Source organism: Physeter macrocephalus, chromosome 6 (assembly GCF_002837175.3).
Source record: "Physeter macrocephalus isolate SW-GA chromosome 6, ASM283717v5, whole genome shotgun sequence".
Classification (NCBI taxonomy): domain Eukaryota; kingdom Metazoa; phylum Chordata; class Mammalia; order Artiodactyla; family Physeteridae; genus Physeter; species Physeter macrocephalus.
The window spans coordinates 72,327,552-72,350,300 of record NC_041219.1 but is presented as its reverse complement, the minus strand read 5'-3'; the positions used below and the strand labels follow the sequence as shown (position 1 = coordinate 72,350,300).

Sequence of the window (22,749 nt, the reverse complement as noted above, 5' to 3'; positions counted from 1 at the left end):
ACAAAAGAAATGGTTGAAAATCTGTGTAAAAAGTGATTCGATCCACAGATCCTCTCCCTTACTCAGGTCAGCTGAGCCCCTCTACCACTTTGCTGAAAGACTACAAAAGCTGGCTATCTAGAGAGAGTTAACCAGAGTGTCTGTGGATTGAGCAGTAACAAATAGTTGATGGTGAGTGGATCATACAGAAAAGAATAGATTTAAGCAAAAGTCTATATATATATTGAATATAGAGACATGGAGCCTTATTCTTCCAACTATCAAACACTTGTAGCCAAGCTTATACTCTCAAGACTGGCAGTTGGAAGACTTTTCTCTGAGGAATCTAACATTGCAAGATGACAGTCTTAAAACCACCAACGTTAAGAGTATCCCAGTGACACAACCTAGCTTGTGTGAAGCTCAGAGCCAACAAGAAACTTCCCCACCCAACATATACAGAGCTCCCAGTCAGCTGTATAGTGGATCATCACTAGCCAGAGGAAAGCCTCTAGCCTGAGAAAAGAAAATCAAAACAAAAAAAAAACACTAAAATTTCAATTAAACTATCAATATCTTCAGAAAAGTAAGAATAAGTATTGCATCTATGAAATAAGAACAAGATATTAAAAAGCAACATTCTGAGAATTTTAAAAGTCTGGAAATTAAAAATATGATAAAAAATACATAAGAGAAGAGTTTCAAGATAAGGTTAAGGATATTTCTCTGAAACTAGAGCAAAAAGACAAAAATGGAGAAAACAGACAAGAAAGGACCAGTTCAGGAGAAAGGAACTCAAGAAGTATAGAAAATGTAGAAAAATTCCATCAAATGTAGAAAAGGAAACAGTTCAAGAAAATCTCTGAACTCAAGAAATAACTTTCCAGCTTAAGACCTAAAACAGTGGTTGAAAATAAACCCATGCCAAGGAAGGACAGCAGGGGTAAGAGGATATCCTAAAAGCTTCTGGAAAGTAAAAAGGGGTTATAAACAAAAGTTCAAGGGTCAGAATGGCATCAAAGTTTGACAGCAACTCCAGAAGCTAAGAAGAAGATGAAAAATTATGAAGGAAATGATTTCTAACCTAGAATCCTTCACCCAGCTACTGTAAAGACATAAAGAATAAAACCATTTTCAGTTATATAACATTTTTAAAAGTTTACCTCCCAGGCATTCTTTCCCTCAGAAAAACGCATGAGATGTTCCACCAAAATAAAAAAGTAAACCAGCAAAGAAGGAGGTATGGGATTCAGGAAATGGGATTCAACTCAAGAAAGAAGTGAAAGAAATCTTCATTTAAGAATTCCTAAGACTTTTGTGGTGAGCCTGAAGAACAGTCAGTTGAGATTGACACGTCAAAAATCTCTGGAAGCAACATCTCAATGAAGAAATTGACAGAATACCTGATGAGTTTGAATGTATTGTGAGATCTAGACTCCCTGGGAGAGGCTGAGAATATATTAGAGATAAGTAAATAGAAAACTAAGCATAACAATCATGGCAAACGAAAATGATTAACTCCACAAAGAACATGAATTGTGCAAAGAAGGAAAAGACATCATAACAGACTACTGTCTCTGCTATGAATATGAATAGAATTTACACGGGCGTAATAATGTTTACAGATAATATAGATCTAATATTATTCATCCACTTTTTTTAATTAAAAAATTTTTATTACGATAATTTCAACAGACACAAAAAGTAGACAATAAGCCCACACATATCTATTAACCAGTTTCAAGAACCACCAACATTTTGCTATATGAGTTTCATCTCAAGTTTTGAATGCTATTTCTTTTTAAGTACAGGTGATGGACATCATGTTGTTTTACTCATAAACATTTCAGTAAGTATCTAAAAAAAAACAAAATAGGAGTGTATTGTCTTAAATAACCACAATGCCATGATCACGTCTAACAACATTAACAGAAACATCTTATCATCTAATCCATATTCAAATTTCCCCAATTGTCTCAAAAACATCTATTTACAGTTTTGCTTCAATTGGAACCTGACAAAATACATTCATTGTATTTTTCCTTTTTTTTATATTGATGTGTAAGTCACAATATAAAATTTACTATTTTAAAGTGAACAATTCAGTGACATTTAGTACATTCACAATGTTGTGCAACCACCATTTCTATCTAGTTCTAAAACATTTTTATCACCCCAAAGTAAAACCCCATACCCACTAAGCAATTATTCCCCACTTACCTCTCCCCACCAAAACCTAGCAAACACCAATCTTCTACCTTTCTCTAAAGATTTACCCATTCTAGATACTATATATAAATAGAATTATACAATAGGTGACCTTTGTGTCTAGCACCTATAGTTTGCATAAATTTTTCCAGATTCATCTACATTGTAGCATGTATCAACACTTCATTCCTTTTCATGGTTAAATAATATATTAATAATATGATAATTATATTGTAATTTCCCCACATCTTTGTCAACACTAGTTATTTTCCTTCTTCCTTCCTTTTTTTTTCTATTATTATAGCTATCCTAGTGGGTGTGAAGAGGTATATCATTATGGTTTTGATTTTCATTTCCCTAATAATTAAGCATCTTTTCATGTGCTTATTGGCCATTTGTATATCTTCTTTAGGGAAATGCCTATTCAAGTCTTATTTGCATTTTTTTAATTGGGTTGTTTCTCTTTCTGTCAAGCAGCAAGCATTCTTTATATATTCTGGATACTAGACCCTTATCAGATATATGATCTTCAAATATTTTCTTCCATTCTGTAGATTATCTTTTCACTTTCTTGATAATGTCCTTTGATACACAAAAGTTTTTAATTTTGAGGAAGTCCAATTTATTCTTTTGCCATTGCTTTTGCTTTTGGTGTCATATAATCCCTCATTTAACAAAAACTTTTTGAGTACTTGCTATGCACATTTTAGGCATTGAGGAGACAAGCAGTGAGCCATACAGACACATATTCCTGCCTTCATGGAGCTTATATTCTAGTGGGAGGAGATAGACAACAAATAAGACGTCAGAAAAACATAATAGTATGATGCTAAAATGTGATCAGCATTATGAAAAAAGACAGGGAAAGGGAGGATGAGAAGCTCTGGGGTGGAAGGGGTTGAAATTTTACAAGGGAGCTCAGGTGGTCAGCTGGGCTATTCTATAAAGGTGACATTTGAACAAGACTTGGAGAAGGTGAGGGCTAAGACATGTGGACACCTGGAGGAAAAATATTCTAGGCATAGGGAACAGCTATGACTGGGGGCCTGAGCTGGCAGCATGATGAACAGAAACGAGTCCTGTGTGGCTGGCGTGCAATAACCCAGGAAGACAGTCACAGAAAATAAAGTCCAAGAGGTAAGAAGGCAGGGGAATCATGTAGATCTTTCTAAGCCATCATAAGGACTTTGGCTTTTATTCTGAAAAAAATGAGGAGCCACTGGAGGGCTTTGAACCAATAAATAACATGAAAAAAAAAAGTAGCATGATCTGGCTTAAGTTTTAAAAGGATTATTCTGGCTGTTTTATTGAGAAGCAACTATGGGGGTGGGGTGGGGATTGGATTTAGATGGAGACAAGAAGACCATGTAGGAAGATATTGTAGTAATCTGGGAAAAAAATAGAATGGTGGCTTAGATTAAGGTAGTAGCTGTGGAGAGGGAAATGAGTGGTTGAATTCCAGACATGTTCTGATGGTAAAGTAAATAGGATTGTCCATAGCATTAGATGTGGAGTGTGAGAGAAACGTGTTGAGAATTACCCCCAAGGTTTTCCAGCCCCAGCAACTGGAAAGACAGAGTTGCCCTTTACTGAGGTAAGGAGACTATGTGTGGAACAGTTTTTGGAGGGACTGTCAGCAGTTTATTTTTAGATGTGTTAAGCTTAAATTGTTTATCAAACTTCCAAGCTACATCAACAGTAGCAGATTCTAGTCTGAAACTCATGGCAGAGGTCTGGGATAAGTGTGTGAATTGGGGAGTCATCAGTTGACTGCATGGGATAATATAGGGATTGAGTGACGATGGAAATCAGATGTGCACAGGTGAAGCCCTGGGGCACATCAAGATTAAGAGGGCTGGGAGAAAGGGTGGGACCCATAAAGGAGTCTGGAAGGGATTGCCCCACGATGTAGAGAGAAGGACCAGGGGACTGTGGTACCTGGAAACCAAGTGAGGAGAGTGTTTCCAGGAGGAGGAAGAGCTCAGCCATGTTGAATGTAGCAGACGGATTAAGGAAAATGAGTAGGTTAAGGCTGACTAGAATATGTTTCAGAGAGACTGGGAGGAGAGAAATTGGAAACAGTGAGCACAATTCTGTTGAGGAGATTTGCTAAAAATGGGAACAGAGAAACAGGGTGGTAGCCAAAGAAGAAAGAGTGAAAGATTTTTTTGTTTGTGTTTGTTTTGTGTTATTTTTCCTGTCTTAAAAACAACATATTTGTGTGTTGATGGGATGATTCAGTAGCGTGGGGAAAAACTGGAGATGGAAGAACACAGGGAGAATTGGGGCCCAAGATTCTCAGTAATTTAGAAGGGATGAGATCTTATATACAGGTGGGATGGTTAGCCATGAGACAACTCATCTTTCGTACCAGGAAGGAAGGCAATGTCAAGGGTTTAGGTGCTTGTAGGTTCAGAGCTTTTGGCAGGTCCCTTCTGATTGCCTCAACTTTCTTACTGAGTTAAGAAGCAAAGTCATTATTTGACAGAGAGAGAGAGGGGAGGACATGATGGTGATTTGAGGAGAAAGAAGAAAGTGTGAAAGATGGGAAGCCCCAAGGACCACTTGAGGTTTGTGATGAATTTCAAAAGAACTCAGTCAGCATAGAGGTGTGAGGTTTTCCACCTATGCAGGTATAATCAGGTGGAGAAATGGATTTAAAACAAGGTTGTAGATTTTCCTAATGATTAAAAGAAAACAAGAGAAGGAAAAGTGTTGAGGGTTCATGCAAGGGAGCTAATGTTGTGTTTGACCATGGAATTTAAGCTTGGTTAGGAAAGAAGAGAGATCAACAATAAGGTGAAAGACAGTGAAAAGATGTGAGGGGGAAAGATTGATAAATAAATATTCATCTTTGTAGTAGGAAACCAATAAATATCTAAAACTGAAAATAAATCACTTAGTGACAGTATAAGCATATTATTTGGAGATATGAATATTAATAAAAAACAAACCAAAAGAGTTGAAAGTTGTCGCTCTGGAACATGGGAAATGGGATAAGAAGGCTTTGAGAACTACTTAACTTTTTTTTAAAAAGCTATGCACATACGTAACTTTAATAGAAATAAAACAAAGAATATTACTACCTGGCGAGGGGTTAAAAAGAAACTAGAATATTAGAAGTGTACAGCAAACGTTCAGACTAAAACTATCATCAGAGTGAATTGTCTCCTTCTTAGGAAAATATATTTTAACAAGTTTGTTTAGGTAGAGATTCAAAAATTTAAAGTCTCCCCAGATTTTCCCACAAAGAAAATTTTGAAAATCTACTTCTCTATGAATAAGTGTGCAAAGATGCATAAACAAGGATATTTATTGTAGCATTGTTTAAAACAGGAAAATATCAAGAACATTCTGAAATGATCAAATATAGTTTTTTCCTAGAAATGTAATCCACTTTTAGTAATTTCATTGTAACTGGAGAAAGGGAGACAAATTACCTGATTAATGGCTCCCAACATCTCAGCCCTACTGGCCACTCGTGCTGTGCACTGACTGAGGAACGTTATACTCTTCTCCAGCTTCTTAATGATTTCCTGGGCTTGGCTGTCATCTTCACAAAGAGGTGTTAAAGACTGCACAGAAAGTAAAGTATTAAAAAGTATCCAACCCAAGTATTCAGCAAGTGATTCTAACACTGACTATATTGTAAATGCAGATGAATCTATTATCTTTGTGGAAGGTGAAAAGCAGCAGCAAAGACCAATAATGAATGATACTGAAATATTAATACCTTTGTTGGTTATGAGGTAGACCTATGCAGGTATTCACAAAGCCTTTTATACTATTTTTGATCCCTTCCTTCTTTATTTCCCAAATTTGCTACTCCTTCATGTGTGTTTATATCCTTCTTCTACAATTAATAGGATGGGATGTAATTAATTGGCAATGGTAAAGAAATTATGCCTATAAATGAATTGAATGCACTATATGAAGAGCATAGTTTGAACTTTTAAGAAAAGTAATCAAAATATACTCAAATTAGATATGACTCTGATTACTATATTTGCTCTTCCACTGATGACAAGGTGAGATTGGGCTAGTTAGGCTGTTAGGCCTTCATTGCCTTATAAATATTTATCTCAAACCTGTGCCCTTGAACCAAGATGACGGCTTTCCTGATGGAAGGTCATCTGTTTCACTGGGGTGGAGAAAGAATTACGAGAACAGCATATTTGGAAGCCAACAAGCCATTGCTCATTAGCTGTGTGATCATGAGCAAATTTCTAATACTTGCCCATGTCTAAAATACCATAAATTTTGTATAGCGTCAGAAAGGAAAAGTGCTGCCAATAAAACCATAAGGCATCATTGACTGTAACTTGCATCTTAATTCTACAAATGTTATAATATCAAGCTTTCTGATTTGCTTTTTCCTCATCTGTCAGATGGAGACAACTGCATCTTCTTTCCAGGAATATTGTGACATGAGAGGTAACAGATTCCAATTGCTTGTCACACAGTAGATGCTCAATGAATAGCAGCCACTGTTGGCACAGGCAGATATGTATGAGTTGCAACTGGAAAGTTGCTAACCAACTGAAATGACCATTGTCAGACATACAGTTTCTTACTGCAGTTTAAATAACCACCATTAGTTAGAAAGAGAAGAGCATATACTAGTTGTTAGTCAAACATAATATGGCTTACCAAAACTTAATCATGAAGAAATAGAAAATTTGCATAGACCAATAATTAGTAAGGAGATTAAAGCAGTTATAAAAAAAAAAATCTCCCAAAGAGGAAAAGTCCAGTTCCAGATGGCTTCACTGGAGAATTCTATCAAACAGCTAAAGAAGAGTTAATACCAATCCCCCTGAAACTCTTGCAAAAAATTGAAGAGGAGGGAACACTTCCAAGTTCATTCTCTGAGGCCAGAATTACCCTGATACCAAAGCCAGACAACAACATTACATGAAGACTACAGACCAATATCCATTATGAATAGTGATGTAAAAATCCTCAACAAAATACTAGCAAATTGAATTCAATAGCACATTAAAAGGATTATACACCATGACCAAGTGAGATGTATTCCTGGAATGCAAGGATGGTTCAACATATGAAAATCAATCAGTGCAATACACCACATTAACAGAATGAAGGATAAATAGCCCATGATCATCTAAATTGATAAGAAAAGCATTTGACAAGATTCAACACCTTTCATGATAAAAATATTCAAAAAACCAGAAATACAAGGAAACTACCTCAACATAATAAAGGCCAAATATGAACACCCACAGCTAAAATCATACTCAACAGTTAAAGACTGAAAGCTTTTCCTCTAAGATCAGAAACAAGGCAAGGATGCCTACTCTCACCACTTCTATGCAACTTAGTACTGGAAGTCCTATCCAGAGCAGTTAGGCAAGTAAAAAAATATATTCAAAAAATCCATATTGGAAAGAATGAAGTAAAATGATCTTGTTCACAGATGACATGATCTTACATAAAGAAACCCCTAAAGATTCCACAAAAAGACTGTTAGAACTAATAAACAAATTCAGCAAAGTTGTAGGATACAAAATCAACACACAAAAATCAATTGCATTTCTATGCACTACCAATGAACCATCTAAGAAGGAAATTAAGAAAATAATTCCACTTACAATAGCATCCAAAAAAATAAAATAGTTGAGAATAAACCTAACCAAGGAGATGAAAGACGTGTACACTGAAAACTACAAAACATTGCTGAAAAAATGAAAGAAGACACAAAGGGGAAGGTATCCTGTGTTCATGGACTGGAAGACTTAATTTTGTTAAGATGTCCATACTATTCAAATCAATCTACAGATTCAATGTAATCTCTATCAAAATCCCAAAGGCATTTTTCGCAGAAATTGAAAAATTCATATGGAATCTGAAGGATCCCGAAGAGCCAAACAATTTTGAAAAAGAAGTACAAAGCTAAAGGTATCCCATGTCTTGGCTTCAAAACACATTACAAAGATACAGTAACCAAAACAGTATGGTTCTGGCGTAAAGACAGACCAGTAGAACAGAATAGCATGCCCAGAAATAAACCTATACATATATGGTCAAATGATCTTTGACAAGGGTGCCAAGACTACAAAATGGGGAAAGGATAGTCTCTTTAACAAATGATGTTGGAAAACTGCAAAAGAGTAAAGTTGGGCTCTTATTTTACACCATATACAAAAATCAACTCAAAATGGATTAAAGACCTAAACGTAGGACCCCAAACTATACAACTCTAGAAGAAAACATAGGGGGAAATCTTCATGACATTGTATTTGGCAATGATTTCTTGAATATGACACCAAAAGCATAGGTTACAAAAGCAAAAATAGACAAATAGCACTACATCAAACTTACAGACTTTTGTGCATCAAAGGACATAATCAACAGAATGAAAAGGCAACCTATGGAATGGGAGAAAATATTTGCAAATCATATAGCCTATTTTTAAATTGGCAAAGGACTTAGACATTTTCCAAAGATGATATACAAATGTCCAATAAGCATATGAAAAGATGCTCAACAATACTAATCATCAGAGAAATGCAAACCAAAACCACAGTGAGATACCACATTGCACCTATTAAATGGCTACTATCAGAAAACAGAAAATAGGGACTTCCCTGGTGGCACAGTGGTTAAGAATCCGCCTGCCAATGCAGGGGACATGGGTTCGAGCCCTGGTCCGGGAAGATCCCACATGCCGCAGAGCAACTAAGCCCGTGCGCTACAACGACTGAGCCTGTGCTCTAGAGCCCACGAGCCACAACTACTGAGCCCACCTGCTGCAACTACTGAAGCCCACGCGCCTAGAGCTCATGCTCCGCAACAAAGAAAAGCCACCACAGTGAGAAGCCGGTGCACCGCAACAAAGAGTAGCCCCTGCTCACCACAACTAGAGAAAGCCCGCATGCAGCAACGAATACCCAATGCAGCCAAAAATAAATAAATTAAAATTTTAAAAAAAGGAAACAGAAAATAACATGTTGGCCAGGATGTAGAGAAATTGGAACCTTGGTGCACTGTTAGTAGGATTGTAAAATGGTACCACCACTGTACGAAACAGTATGGTGGTTCCTCAGAAACTTAAAATAGAACTCCATATGATCCAGCAATCCAACATCTGGGCATATTTCTAAAAGAATTGAAAGCAGGGTCTTGAAGAGATATTTGCACACCCATGTTCATAGCAACAATGTTCAATGTTCACAATAGCCAAGAGGTGGAGAGGTGGAAGTAACTCAAATGTCCATCAATAAATGAATGGATAAACAAAATGTGGTATATACATACAATGGAATATTTCATTCAGCCTTAAAGGAAGGAAAGCCTGCCACATGCTACAACATGGATGAATTTGAAGACATTATGCTAAGTGAAATAAGCCAGTTACAAAAAGACAAATACTATATGATTCCACTTACATGAGCTATCTAAAGTAGTCAAATTCATAGAAACAGAAAGTAGAATGGTGATTACCAGGGGCTGAGAGAAGGGCAAAAGCGGAATAGTTTAATGGCTATAGAGTTTCAGTAAGCAAGATGAAAAAGTTCTGAAGATCTATCTCACAACAACGTGAATATACTCAACACTACTGATGTACACTTAAAATGGCTAATATGGTAAATTTTACATTATGTGCTTTTTTAGCCACAGTAAAAAACAGAATATGGTTTCTATATTTTCTTTTTCCAAAATTAGCCCCCTTAATTTTCCAACCCATCCATATATTTATGGTGACTTCACCAAATAGAAGAATAATAGTAGTTGTTACACTTCTGTGTACCTTACAGAAGGTTTGCCCATTATCTGACAAGACTGAAACGTCACCATTCTTTTTTCAGGTAATTTTAATTTTAATGGAAATCATCCTTTGATTCTTCTTTGAAGCTTAACATTGATATTATCTCCTATTGCTCAGTTTTCTGCATAATTACTCTTCTGCCTGAAATCTATTTGAAGATACAGAGAGATGGCAGAAGATTCACATAACTACTTTAAACAACATTTATTTGTTTTACTGCTTATACCCTTCTATTGGTGAACCTTTTATCTTAGCCTGATCCTGAATTCTTACCTCCTATTAATTCACAGTTGAGGCAGGCAGGGCTTGGTACCTAGTGTTGGTTTTAGTCATACAAATAAACTTTTATGTAATTTTGAAACCTTTATTAATAATACAACTGAACGTGTAGTCCCCAAATGTTATGAGTCTCACCTCTAACAGTTTTAAACAGTTAGTGATTTCTTTCTTCAAATTTTCTTCTGCCAAGTCACGGGATCTTTCTTCAAGCTTCACTCTTTTCTCCAAGGTGAACCAGTCGCATTTAAATCCCAAAGATAACCTGAGAAATTCAGCCTGTTGTCAAAATAATGTGAGGGTGAGGAGAGAACATTGGATGTAGTCAAATTTCCAGTTTAATACCAAATTACACTGAGGCATTTCTTTCTCCTCCCAGTGACATAATGCTGGCACGCATAGGCTTTCCCTGCACTTTGTCATGGCCAAGCCAGACAGACACCAAAAGTACGATAGCTTGTGCAAAAGCTCGCAGGGACTGCAGGCGAGTGAGTCTGAAACACGTGTTTTTTTTACTAAAGGAAAAAACATTTGCTTGAAACTTACCTCCACCTCCTTCTCATTAGCAGAAGTGCTGTAAGATAAGAGAAAGAACTTACTCAAACATAGCTCCAACAGAAAAGCAAAAAATGTGAGCATGCTACATGAGGAGGAGCTTACTTATCACTTTGTCTAAAGTTAACTGACTTCACAGGAAGAGAGGAAACAGCGGCGCCTATTAAAAGACAATAAGATAGTATTTGGTTAGCCAGGCTTAACAGCTACAGGCACATCCAATCCAATGTTGTTATGGCCTCCCTCCACTAAACAAAGGCGTTCACTGAAATATGTCTGAGAAGATCGCCAGCTAATAATGCATTTGCTTAAATATAAAGTAATGTTATGCTACACTTTGGGGATGACAATCATGTTGAAATCATTGGCTCACACTTCAGCACGTGAATAGTCTTTGAAAACCTGAAGATGTCTCAGAGTCAAGGGACAGCCCAATTTGTTCTTTCTGCATTTGAATGTTTATTTGATTTGATTCCATGGTTAAATGCATAGCTTCATCTGGTACCCTGGTTTTCCTGCGGACCAAGGATTTAAAACCAGCAACTTTTATGAGATCTTTTACCAGGCACTTTTCTAAATGCTTTATACATAATTTCTTCAATCCTCACAGCCAGCCTTCTCTGGTGGGTACCGTTCTTATCTACAGTTTATAGGCTAGGAAACTGAATCGCAGCTTACCTAGCTCACACAGGTATTGGGGTAGTAGTAGTAGTAGTAGTACTAGGAGTACTAGGAGTAGTAACAATAGTATAATAATAATAATACTGCTAATAATAACAGCAACAATAAACATGATATCAATCATTTACCACAGGTTTACTATATGCCAGTCCCAGAACAAAGCTCTTTATACATATTAATGATACTCTTCATGACTACTTCACAAAGAAGACAATAATAGTTATTAAGAGCATTAAGTATAGAGTTGAAAAGATCTGGTTTAAATCCTAGCTTTTGTGGACAAAGTATGTGGCCTGCCATTCAGTAAACAAATGATGTTGTGGTCATCAAGCCATCAGCCACTGTAGCTGCATAGCTGCGGTGCACCCTGAGGGAATTTAAGATGGAGAAAAGCAGGATGCTGTCCCTATATATCAAAGGAATGATTCCAATAAGCCCAGACTCTTGCATCTTCCCATACATAGAAAAGGGCTAAATTCATTAACTTGAGATGTCTGGGTTTTTTTTATAATTAGCAGTTATCTTTTGATGTTGGACTACCTGGTGGTTTTTTGTTGTGTTTTGTTTTGTAAAATCTCCTGTATGTCCTGTCTCTTCCCTTACCTCTTTGGAACAGTCCCTCAGAGCTATCTGAGAGGCTATATCCCAGGCTTAAGTCCTCAGTAAATCTGCAGATAAAACATAATTCTCAACTTTTAGGTTGTGCATTCTTTTTCAGTCGACACTTGGATCCTTAAAACTAAGTGACCTGGAACAAGTCACAGCTTCATCAAACCATCTACAAAATAAGGATGATTTTTCTATAGTAGCTAACTTTTATGAGAACTTTTATCAGGCACTTTTCTAAATGCTTTTTACATAATTTCTTCAATCCTCACAGCCAACCTTCTGTAGTGGGTACCGTTCTTATCTACAGTTTATAGGCTAGGAAACTGAATTGCAGCTTACCTAGCTCACACAGGTATTGGGGAGAACTAAATAAAACTATGCATATAGAGAATTTAGCCTAGTACTTAGTACAGTCTATATTTCATAAAGGGTACTTTCTTTTTTTTTTTTTTACTCATCATTTCCACTTTGCAGATGAAGAAATTAAGACTCAAGGTTAAATAGCTTGCCAAAGTCACAGCAAGTAAGAGAGTGACCAAGCATACAGTGAGTGACTCCAAAGCCAGAACTCTATTCACTATTCCATCCTAACAGAAGGAAGATGGGGAGAGAAGCATATTAGCACTCATTCTTCAAATACTGGCTTATTTGCTTTTAGACGGAACAATAAAAAAATCTCAGAGTAGAGCTTAGAATTTGCTACCAACATTGGCATGGTTCTTAGTTCACAATAGGGGACTAGTTATTACAAGACCTCTGGGCTTAACAGGCAATGCAACATAAATATGGCCTTTTGAAAACGCTACAAGTTGAATCAAAATCAGTTCTATTTGGCTGATTTTATCTAGAGATGAAGAGTTGTAGATGCCATATCTTTACTCAGAAAGATTTCATCCATAAAACATACCAGCAGGGAATAAAAGTTCACATGGGGGTTGGAAGAGAACATTCCTTACCTCCTGCCACACATTCTTTTCTGTGCTCGTTTATTGTTTCTGGTTCCCCTTTGGCTTCCTAAAATCATAAAGAGATTTTATTGCTGAACATAGAGTGGAAATCCTTCATAACCAATCATTTCTCGACTTCCTGTCCTCTCCTGCCTACCCTGTTCAAAAAAGCACTCTATAGTATGCAAAGAACTGTGCTAGGCATTCAGAAGAAAAGAGGACTGACTTCAAGGGGGTTTCTAATCTAGCTGAGGCATAAAGAACAGAAGTACATGAAAAGCTGCAATCATGATACAAGTTACTTCAAAGCAAACTAGGATTAATTGCCAAGTAAATGAGAGATGGATAAATATGTGCTTTGCAAAAGGAAGAGAGCAACACCATGGCTTAAGAAGCATGGAAAGTCTCTGCAGACAAGGAACAAGCTGGAGCTTGAGGGAGAGATAGGACTGAGTGGATGAAGAGGTGGGGGTGATCTAGGACTATCACACACAGCTTTCCAGATGGATGGTTGGGGAAATTATGGCAAAATAGCTGCTAAGATTGTGCTATGTTTGGCTTTTACTCCACCTGAATATATTTTAAGGTCACTGACCAACTGTCCTACAAATGTATCCATAATAGGAGAGTTGCACTATACTGCCTGGGGAAATCTAAAGGAGAAGCTATAGGTATACAATTATTTTAGGATAATTATTATTCAACATTCTCAGAAATTTTCCATAAAAAATAAGTCCAAGACAAATTTCCTTGGTAGGGCCCTTGATACCATGTCATGTAATTTTTGGACAACTGTAACAAATGAAATAATACAGGTAAAACACTGGATCATCCTTATCAATATTTACATACTCAAGTTGTTTTAATCCCCCCTCAACCCTGTGACATCTTCCGGCTATGGCATTTTCTTCCTCTCCTGTGCTTCCTGGTCACACTTCTTCTGGGAAGCGTTGTCCACAGTTGCTGTTTCTAGTTCCTCATCTCCCATCTGTGATCAGTGAACTACTCTGTCCCTGCACCTAAGGCTCCAAGGAAACTGCCTTCCCCAGTTATCAGTGAACTCCCTACTGCCAAATCCAATGGATGATTTTCAGCCTTTATCTTACGTGACCTCGATCTATAATCCTTTCCTTCTTGAAGTTTTTTCATCCCTTGTTTCCCCTCTCCTGATGTCCCCCCATCACTACAAAGCTCCTTCTTGGTCTCCTCCACCATTGCCTTCTCTTATTAGGCAATGGAATCATCAAGAGTCCATTATCCTCTGTGCTCTCTCTCTGCCTGCCCTCCTTCCTTGGGGAATCTCATCCACCTGCTTGGCTCTTTGCTGATAACTCACAAATACGCGTCTGCCCCTGAAAGTCCCACGGGTGAGCTTATGAATATGGGTATATAGTTATCTATAAAATCTCCTTACAGGGTGTTAATGATGCCTCATATCAACCTGAAACTTGACTTATCTCAAATTAAATTAAATTAAATTTACCCCACAAATTCTTCTTACTCCCTCCTACTCTCATGTTATTCTATTCATTCTGTAGGTTAGGCCATAAACCTGGGTATTGACCTTTTCCCAGACCCCTGATTATCAGTTATCATGTGCTGTGAATGCTATACCCCAAGTATCTCTCAAATTAGTCTCATTTTTTCCATCATCACTAAATTCATACTATCTTCATTTCTTGCCTGAATTATTACTATAGCATTCTAACCAATTTTCCACCGCCATTACTACATTTTCTAATCCATTATTTTTAAAAGATTTTTTATTTCTTTTTTTTTTTTTTTTTTGAGATGAGCTAGGAAAGACTAGAGGACTTGAATTTTCCTCTGTCCATTTTTTATAAGGGGCAACCACTTTCGGCATGTGGGCTAGCCAACACTACACTTTATACATATTTTACACTACAAAGAATTATCCCAAATCACATATCCAATTACTCCACTCCCTTCAGACAAGAATAGTATTAAATTCTTATCTACCTTATGACCTCCAATGTATACATGCCACAACCTTCTCTTAATCTGAGTTACTTGCATGAGTCTCTGTTTCTTGTAATCAAATAGGCCTAACTAAAAGAATGTTTATACACTGAGGGCAAAACAATAATAATACACACACAGAGACACACACACACCTCCGCACACAGAATACAGAGAGGGACTGATGTATAAATAAGACCCTTGAAGGAACATAGAATTGCCCATAGTCTGTAAGTTACCCTTCAAATAATTATAAATTCATACCAGTGACGATATGCCTTCCCTTTAAGGAAAGGAATTTAATTCTTTTTCTATAAACATTTAAATATTCATCCTTATAATGTTTTATAGCAGTTTGCCATGTACCTGTATAACATTCGATACCACTCACTAGGTACCTCCTCCATGACACCTCTTCTGTCCTCTCAGCCCAACCATTTCTCTTTCATATCGCTGACCAGTCTAATTACTGAGTAATTGTATGTTTCTTCCATTAATTACAACACATCTTTTAGATATCACTGTTTTGTTTAGCCTTATTTATTAATGCCTTCATTTATTTAAGAGTACTCTACAGATAGATATTTAGCTTGTTTCCAGCAGACCTTTGATGAATAAATGAGTGAATGAATGCATGAATGAATGAAAGAAAAATCAGTGTGGAGTCAGGAGGTCCTACCTGACTCTACTGAGTGACCCTGGATGGTTTGGACTCAACTTCTTCATCTATACAATATTAGTATAATTAAATTCTATTAACCTCATAATATTTTGAAAGGATAAAATGCAATAGTGCTTTTAAGAGTACTTTGCAAACTTAAAGGGATAGTTCTAAATATCATTGCAACATATCATTACTTTTACTGTTAACATGCATATATTTCCTTACCTGATTTGACATGATTTTTTCTTCAGTCACAGAGCCTTGGAGTGCAATATTTTCAGGAGCTGGACTTCCACCTATAAGAAGGAGGAAACACATCAACAGTGTTGCGGGGAGGGGGGAGCAGTAATAAGTAAAAGAGGAAGGAATAGTGAGGGTGGCAATGCGGGCGGACTAGTAAGTGGCAAAGTGCTTAACACGTGAGACAAATTTTGTACTAAAAAACTTTAAATGTCAAACACATTACTAGTATAATTACAGAAACTGAATGAAAGAAGGATGAACAATTAGTAACTTAGTAGCTTTTTTTTATAGATTGACAAACAGGTTTTTTAACAATTATATATGCAAGGCTGATAACAAAGTATATCCTTCCAAAACACAGTATCTTTCTAAATAAAATGTAATCAAACTAAGAAAAGATGCACTTTTAATTTATGCCATTCCTTTCTGTAATTTCCCTTTGTTTATTTATACTGTAATGTACTTGATGATGATTTTCCTCTTCACATGATCCATTGTCCTGACTTTAGTTCAGTGCAGGCACAAAGGTCAGCGGCTATAGTCAGATTTTGTTTCTTTCTTTTTAAGAAAACAGAAACAGAATAGTTAAAGGATGTATTAGATTTTTTTTAATTTACATGGAAATAAGAGCAAAATGGTAACCCCTTTCTTCAGGGATATAAAACTTTTTCCCTATGGAAATTTTATTTTAGTTCTTTAAAAAAAAATTAAAACAGATAGTAGATTCATATGGCCCATAAATGAAAAAGTGTAAAATTGTTTTCCAGTGAAAATTTTCCCTCGCATCACACCTGCCAGAAACCTACTTTACCTCCTCATAGACAATGTTACAAATTTTTGTCTAGCCTTGCAGAGATATTTTATATATACACAAAAACTTTTTTCTATTTTTTTTCCACAAATTTTTACATGCAATACATAATGTTTTGTACTTTGGCGTTTTTCCCCCCAAAAAATAGTTCTTTGATATCCTTCCAAGAAAAAGTTTCCTTATATATGTTTTACAGATGTATACTAGTATTCCGTTACATGGATATGCCAAAATATGTTAATTAGTCTTCTACTGATAGTTAACTTGTTTCCAATATTTTGTTGTTACAGACAATGCTGCAGTAAATAAACTTCCATATATGTCATATAGTATGTATGTACTTAGATCTACAGGATAAAGTCCCGGAAACCAAATTGTTTTATCATGGCATACATACATTTAAATTTTGGGTAGATATTGTCAAATTCCTCTCCATACTAATTACAATAATTTACATTCCCTGCAGCAGTGTATGAGAATTCTTTTTCCCCCAACAACCTTACCAACAGTGTGCAATCTAATTTTTTATCTTTGTCTACATGACAGGTAAAAAATAGTATCCTGGTGCAGTTTTAATTAAAATTTTTCTTATTTGGTGTGAGGTAGAATATAAAGATATTCTTCAGTCAACTGAAGGAATGGATTCCATTTCTACAATTTTACAGCTCCTTTAACTTAGCACCTGTATCTCAAATTTAATTGTCCAATTTAAACATTAGATGAATTTTCCTTGATCGGTGTTTTTGGTTGGAATGGGAGCCTATGTTTCCCATGAGTGTCAACTGTAGTGATGTCTCACTGGGAACAGTTGAGAATAAGCACTTTATTTTCAGACTCAAAGGGCAGAAAAGGATCTAACATGTTATCTAGTTAACATCTGCCTCCTGAGTGGACCATCACTAATCGGTCCATCCTTTTAACCCAGTAGATTCTAATTAGGATTCTGAGAAATTCCTAAGTAGGTGATTCCACATCTGCATCACAGCTGAGACTCAGGTGTGTCCAATCAATTTTGGCCATAAGGAAATATTTAAATCCCATTAAAATATACTATAATTTTTATTTTAAATACAGAATTGGAAAAAAGTTGGTAACATTGTCATATATGAAGGCCATGGTCACCTCTGGACTTCTTTTGTCCAGACTATGTCTTCAAAACTCTTTTATAAAATAGTATTACTGGGCTTCCTTGGTGGCGCAGTGGTTGATAGTCCACCTGACGATGCAGGGGACATGGGTTCGTGCCCCGGTCCGGGAAGATCCCACATGCCGCTGGCGCAGTGGTTGATAGTCCACCTGACGATGCAGGGGACATGGGTTCGTGCCCCGGTCCGGGAAGATCCCACATGCCGCGGAGCGGCTGGGCCCGTGAGCCATGGCCACTGAGCCTGTGCATCTGGAGCCTGTGCTCCGCAATGGGAGAGGCCACAACAGTGAGAGGCCCGCGTACCGAAAAAAAAAAAAATAGTATTACTGAGCCACTGAGGATAGTTACTCCACTAGCTTCCAAGTTTGCTTAGTGTTTTAGAATGGAAACTCTTCTTGAACTCTTCAACAGCTTACCTTTGATCTTCTTCACAGCAGAAGCTGATCTTTTATCCTCCTCTTTCTCACAGAGTGGTTTACAATCAATGACACCAGAAGCCATATGCAAAATTTCTGATCCAGAATCTATCAACAGGAAGAAACTAACAGCATGAATACTATGCAAAAGGATTATTTGCTTATGTCCTTTTCATTTGCACACACCTTAGCAGGTCACAGAACATCCAAGCTTACAGTTACAATACTAACACTCTATTTTTATATCTTTTCTACTCTACTCACCACTTGAAGTTACAGTACTCTCTGTGGATGAAGTGTGTCCAGGAAATGGTAGGGTGGAATATTCCCTGTCAAAAAAGTAGAAGTATTTTAGAGTGTCTGGTCCAAAGAATTCTCTTAGAAATTAACTGAATATGCATCAAAAGTCTATGATACACAGAAACAAAGAAGCAAACCTGGACTGTGGCAGGCTCTCAGTATATAAGCGTTCAACACCATTCTCCTTAATATTAAAAAAAAAAAAGAAAGAGAAACAAGTTTAACAATTTGACATTTTCCATTCCAGAGAAGTTGTGTTAAGCAAACATTTTCATACAGTTTTAAATGAACCCATATTTGCTTTGCTCTTTTGGAGAGGATATGGGAATGGGATGGTACAGGGCAGACTGATATACATACTTCCTCAAAGCTGTACTTGCAAAAAAAAATCCAATTTTAAGTATACGTACAAGTCCAATATTTAAAGAAAATTTAAATTCTTGGGTAAAACAAATTCTAAACTTAAAGGGCAGATAGAGTTTATAACATGAACTTAAGTTTTCTTTAAACAGAACATTCTAGGTGGGCATAAAACAACATTTCTATTTATGGAAATATTACTCAACTTAAAACTTTTGGCCTGTTGATTTAAAAATCGTTCTCAATTTTCTAGCTAGACACGTAATACATTTTAAAGTTAATCCAATTCTCAAAGATCTGAGGGATTACATCTACGTCAGCATCTCTTACTTGGGGCTCAAAAAGAACTTAACAAAACTGTGGTCTCAGCCTTCCAGGGCAAACATTTGAAAGTCTCATTTGAGCTTCTTAACCTTTATTAAGAGTTCCTGGGCTTCCCTGGTGGCACAGTGGTTGACAGTCCGCCTGCCGATGCAGGGGACACGGGTTCGTGCCTCGGTCCGGGAAGATCCCACGTGCCGCGGAGCGGCTGGGCCCGTGAGTCGTGGCCGCTGAGCCTGCGCGTCCGGAGCCTGTGCTCCGCAACGGGAGAGGCCACAACAGTGAGAGGCCCAAGAATTCCTAATTTGGGGGGAACTTCAGGAGATTAGGTTCACTTGTTCTCTTTCAAAAAATACAGTGGGAACACAGGCTCCTCTTTAATAAAAAGTTTTTCTATTCAATAATAAGTATATTGTCATTATCATTCAGTTTATTTAGGAAAAGAAATCAAAATTTAATAAATTAAAACTGAAATCACTTGGACATATCCAAAATATGCACAGACAATGCAAAGCTGAAGACATTTAAATATTCCATAATCAAACACACAGCTTCTTGTTAACTGGCACAGCCAGCAACAGGTTTCAATGGAGGGGTGCCGTATATCATACACCGTATTTAGAATCTCTCCAAGATAATACTGACCATAGTCACAGAAAGTTAAAGGTTTAGCAAGAGTTTGCTGAATGTATAGTTATCCAATACAAAAAACAACAGCTTACATCTGTTCAGCACATTAAAATTTACAAAAGCCCTTTTATGTATCATCTCATTTAATTCTCCCAACAACCTTATGCAGGGGGTTTTACGAAAAAAAAAAAAGATTCACTTATTTCAGGTAAGAAAAGTAAAACCAATGAATAAAGTAATTTCTCAGGAGTATTCAGAATGGTGGTGTCAGCCTCTTAACAGTCTAAACCATCAGACTAAATACAGTGTCCTCTTCATTGTAAACAGAACTGTCTCTGAAATACCCTAAGGCTATTGGAGAGGCAAAGACTTCACAATGATTGTCTTAGACTAGTAGATGATTTGAATATAAACTTTTTAAATGTCCCCCTCAAATGTTTAGAAAACTCCACAAACTTGCACAGCAAGAATTTACACCTAATCCTCCTACATATAAATGTTGGGCAATCTTCTCTTTTATTTCATTTTTGTCCCTGCTTTAAATGTCTTTGTGTCAGACTATATGTAACTGAAGCCTCTTGTGACATCAGTTTCATTTAAGTCAAAACTTTCATCAAAGGCCCAGTTTGTGCCAGAAACAGTGAAAGGCTGTTTCTGGCACAAAACAGAAAGGTTGAAGAGACCAAAAACACATTCCTTGTCCCAGAGGAGCTCATAGGCCAGTCAGAAAGACAAATATGTAAAACAAATACTTCATAAATTATAAGCAGCATTCCACAGAGGAAAGCAACATGCACAGAACAGAGTAGGGTAATATTTGCATTAAATTTTGAAGAGAAATTATACCTTATACGTCACAGGTAGTTAAATGATATTGGCTCTATCCTTAAGATATTTAAATAGATTGCACTAGTAATTAGTATATGCTTATTTAACTACCTGCCAATATATGTAAGAAATGAAGCTATAAAAATAGGAAAAAATTAACATTCTTCAGTCTCATTAAGTATCCTCCATAAAAGTCAACAAGGATTGATTCCTTAATAATAAAAAAATCAGGCCCATTTAACCCTCCATAACATACAAATCTGTTATTATGTGTGGCTTGAAAAAACACTTATTATTGTGCTATAATTAATAATATATATTATATATAATAATTATATTGCACTAACTAAAAAGCTAATTTTGTCAGAAAAATATTTCTTCTTATACCAATCAGAGTCATGAATACCTGTATTTGAATTTAAGAGGTATGAAAGAGAATGCAGTTATTTTCTATTCAATTAAACAGATTCCCAGTATTAGGGGAAAGGGAACACATTATTTCTGTAAACTTTGTTTTTTAAAAAAAAAGTTTATTATTTAAAGTCAAAATAATAAATATAGCAAAAATACAGTTTGCTTTCATTATACTAGAAATGAATCTCATTTGCCATAATGGTCTGTGTAAAGCCCTTCTTTTGTCCTATTTTTTTTTCTTTTTTTTTTTGGTAAGCGGGCCTCTCACTGTTGTGGCCTCTCCCGTTGCGGAGCACAGGCTCCGGACGCGCAGGCCCAGCGGCCATGGCTCACGGGCCCAGCCGCTCCGCGGCATGTGGGATCTTCCCGGACCGGGGCACGAACCCGTGTCCCCTGCATCGGCAGGCGGACTCTCAACCACTGCGCCACCAGGGAAGCCCTGTCCTATTTCTCATATGTGAAACCTTTTGGTAAACATAAAATATTTATTGATTAAATAAGTAACAATTCTGTGATTTTCGAGAAATGGCATATATTTAGTAGCTGTACATTACTACATTGTTCTGTTGCAAGGATATTGGATATTATTCCCAATTCATTAATCTTTATAAATCTCACTAATCAGAAAACAACATAATATACAACATATCTCAATCCTAGATTTTCATACATTTGGTCTAACATTTTTTTCCTCCTTACAAGAAGCAGATAAAAGGAGATTTGTTTTCTTCCAAATTTAGGGTTATAGTTAATGAAAGTTGGAGATATAGCCCCTCAGGGTGTCTGTACCTGTGAAGGGGGTGTGAAAAATAACTCAGCAAAAACTTTCTACAATTGTGCTCTTTTCTTCCAGTTTCAAAAGGCACCCCTATTTAAACCCACAGGAGAACCTAACACACACAGCAACTGTAGGATCTGGGCAGATGATAAAAAAGATAATTTACTGGATATATTTTAAAACCAAGGAAAATCAAGAAACTGACTGAAAGCAAGAAAAAGAAATTTCAGAAGAGAGACTTACCTACATGGAGAAGATTGGCTCAAGTCAATGAGTCTAACACATGCCGACAGCATAGAGCAGGAAGCATGTTCTTCCTGTTCGAGCCATTCAAATATCAACCTGCATAATATTTACATGAAAATCCGTGGTCCAGTCCCTTTGCTTTTTTTTTTTTTTTTTTTTTTTTGGCGGTATGCGGGCCTCTCACTGTTGAGGCGTCTCCCTTTGCGGAGCACAGGCTCCGGACACGCAGGCTCAGCGGCCATGGCTCACGGGCCCAGCCGCTCCGCGGCATGTGGGATCCTCCCGGACCAGGGCAGGAACCCACATCCCCTGCATTGGCAGGCGGACTCTCAACCACTGCGCCACCAGGGAAGCCCTGCCCATTTGATTTTGAGAGTAAAAGTCTAACGTAGGGTGGGGCAGCTAAGGTACTCATGGAACAAAAAGCGAGACATTCTCCCACGGGCTAGATCAGCAAATGCAGGACGCACACACACATATTCTCTCTCTCTCTCTCTCTCTCTCTCTCTCTCTCTCTCTCTCTCTCTCTCTCTCTCTCTCTCTCTCTCTCTCTCTCTCTCTCTCTCA

The 22,749-nt window shown here is 37.0% G+C and overlaps 1 protein-coding gene across 2 annotated transcripts in view; it reads right to left on the bottom strand.

Moving 5' to 3' along the window:
* IRAG2 (inositol 1,4,5-triphosphate receptor associated 2) overlaps positions 1-22,749 on the bottom strand; it is a 94,446-nt gene that overhangs the window by 7,107 nt on the left and 64,590 nt on the right. For both annotated transcript variants that reach the window (XM_024129155.2, XM_007101357.3), the window contains 9 exons: positions 18,743-18,789; positions 18,570-18,634; positions 18,306-18,413; positions 15,914-15,984; positions 13,054-13,111; positions 10,913-10,967; positions 10,799-10,826; positions 10,391-10,531; positions 5,628-5,762 (listed from right to left, as the gene is read on the bottom strand). In XM_024129155.2, coding sequence (XP_023984923.2) covers positions 5,628-5,762; positions 10,391-10,531; positions 10,799-10,826; positions 10,913-10,967; positions 13,054-13,111; positions 15,914-15,984; positions 18,306-18,413; positions 18,570-18,634; positions 18,743-18,789 — 708 coding nt within the window. The remainder of the gene's footprint in view (positions 1-5,627; positions 5,763-10,390; positions 10,532-10,798; positions 10,827-10,912; positions 10,968-13,053; positions 13,112-15,913; positions 15,985-18,305; positions 18,414-18,569; positions 18,635-18,742; positions 18,790-22,749) is intronic.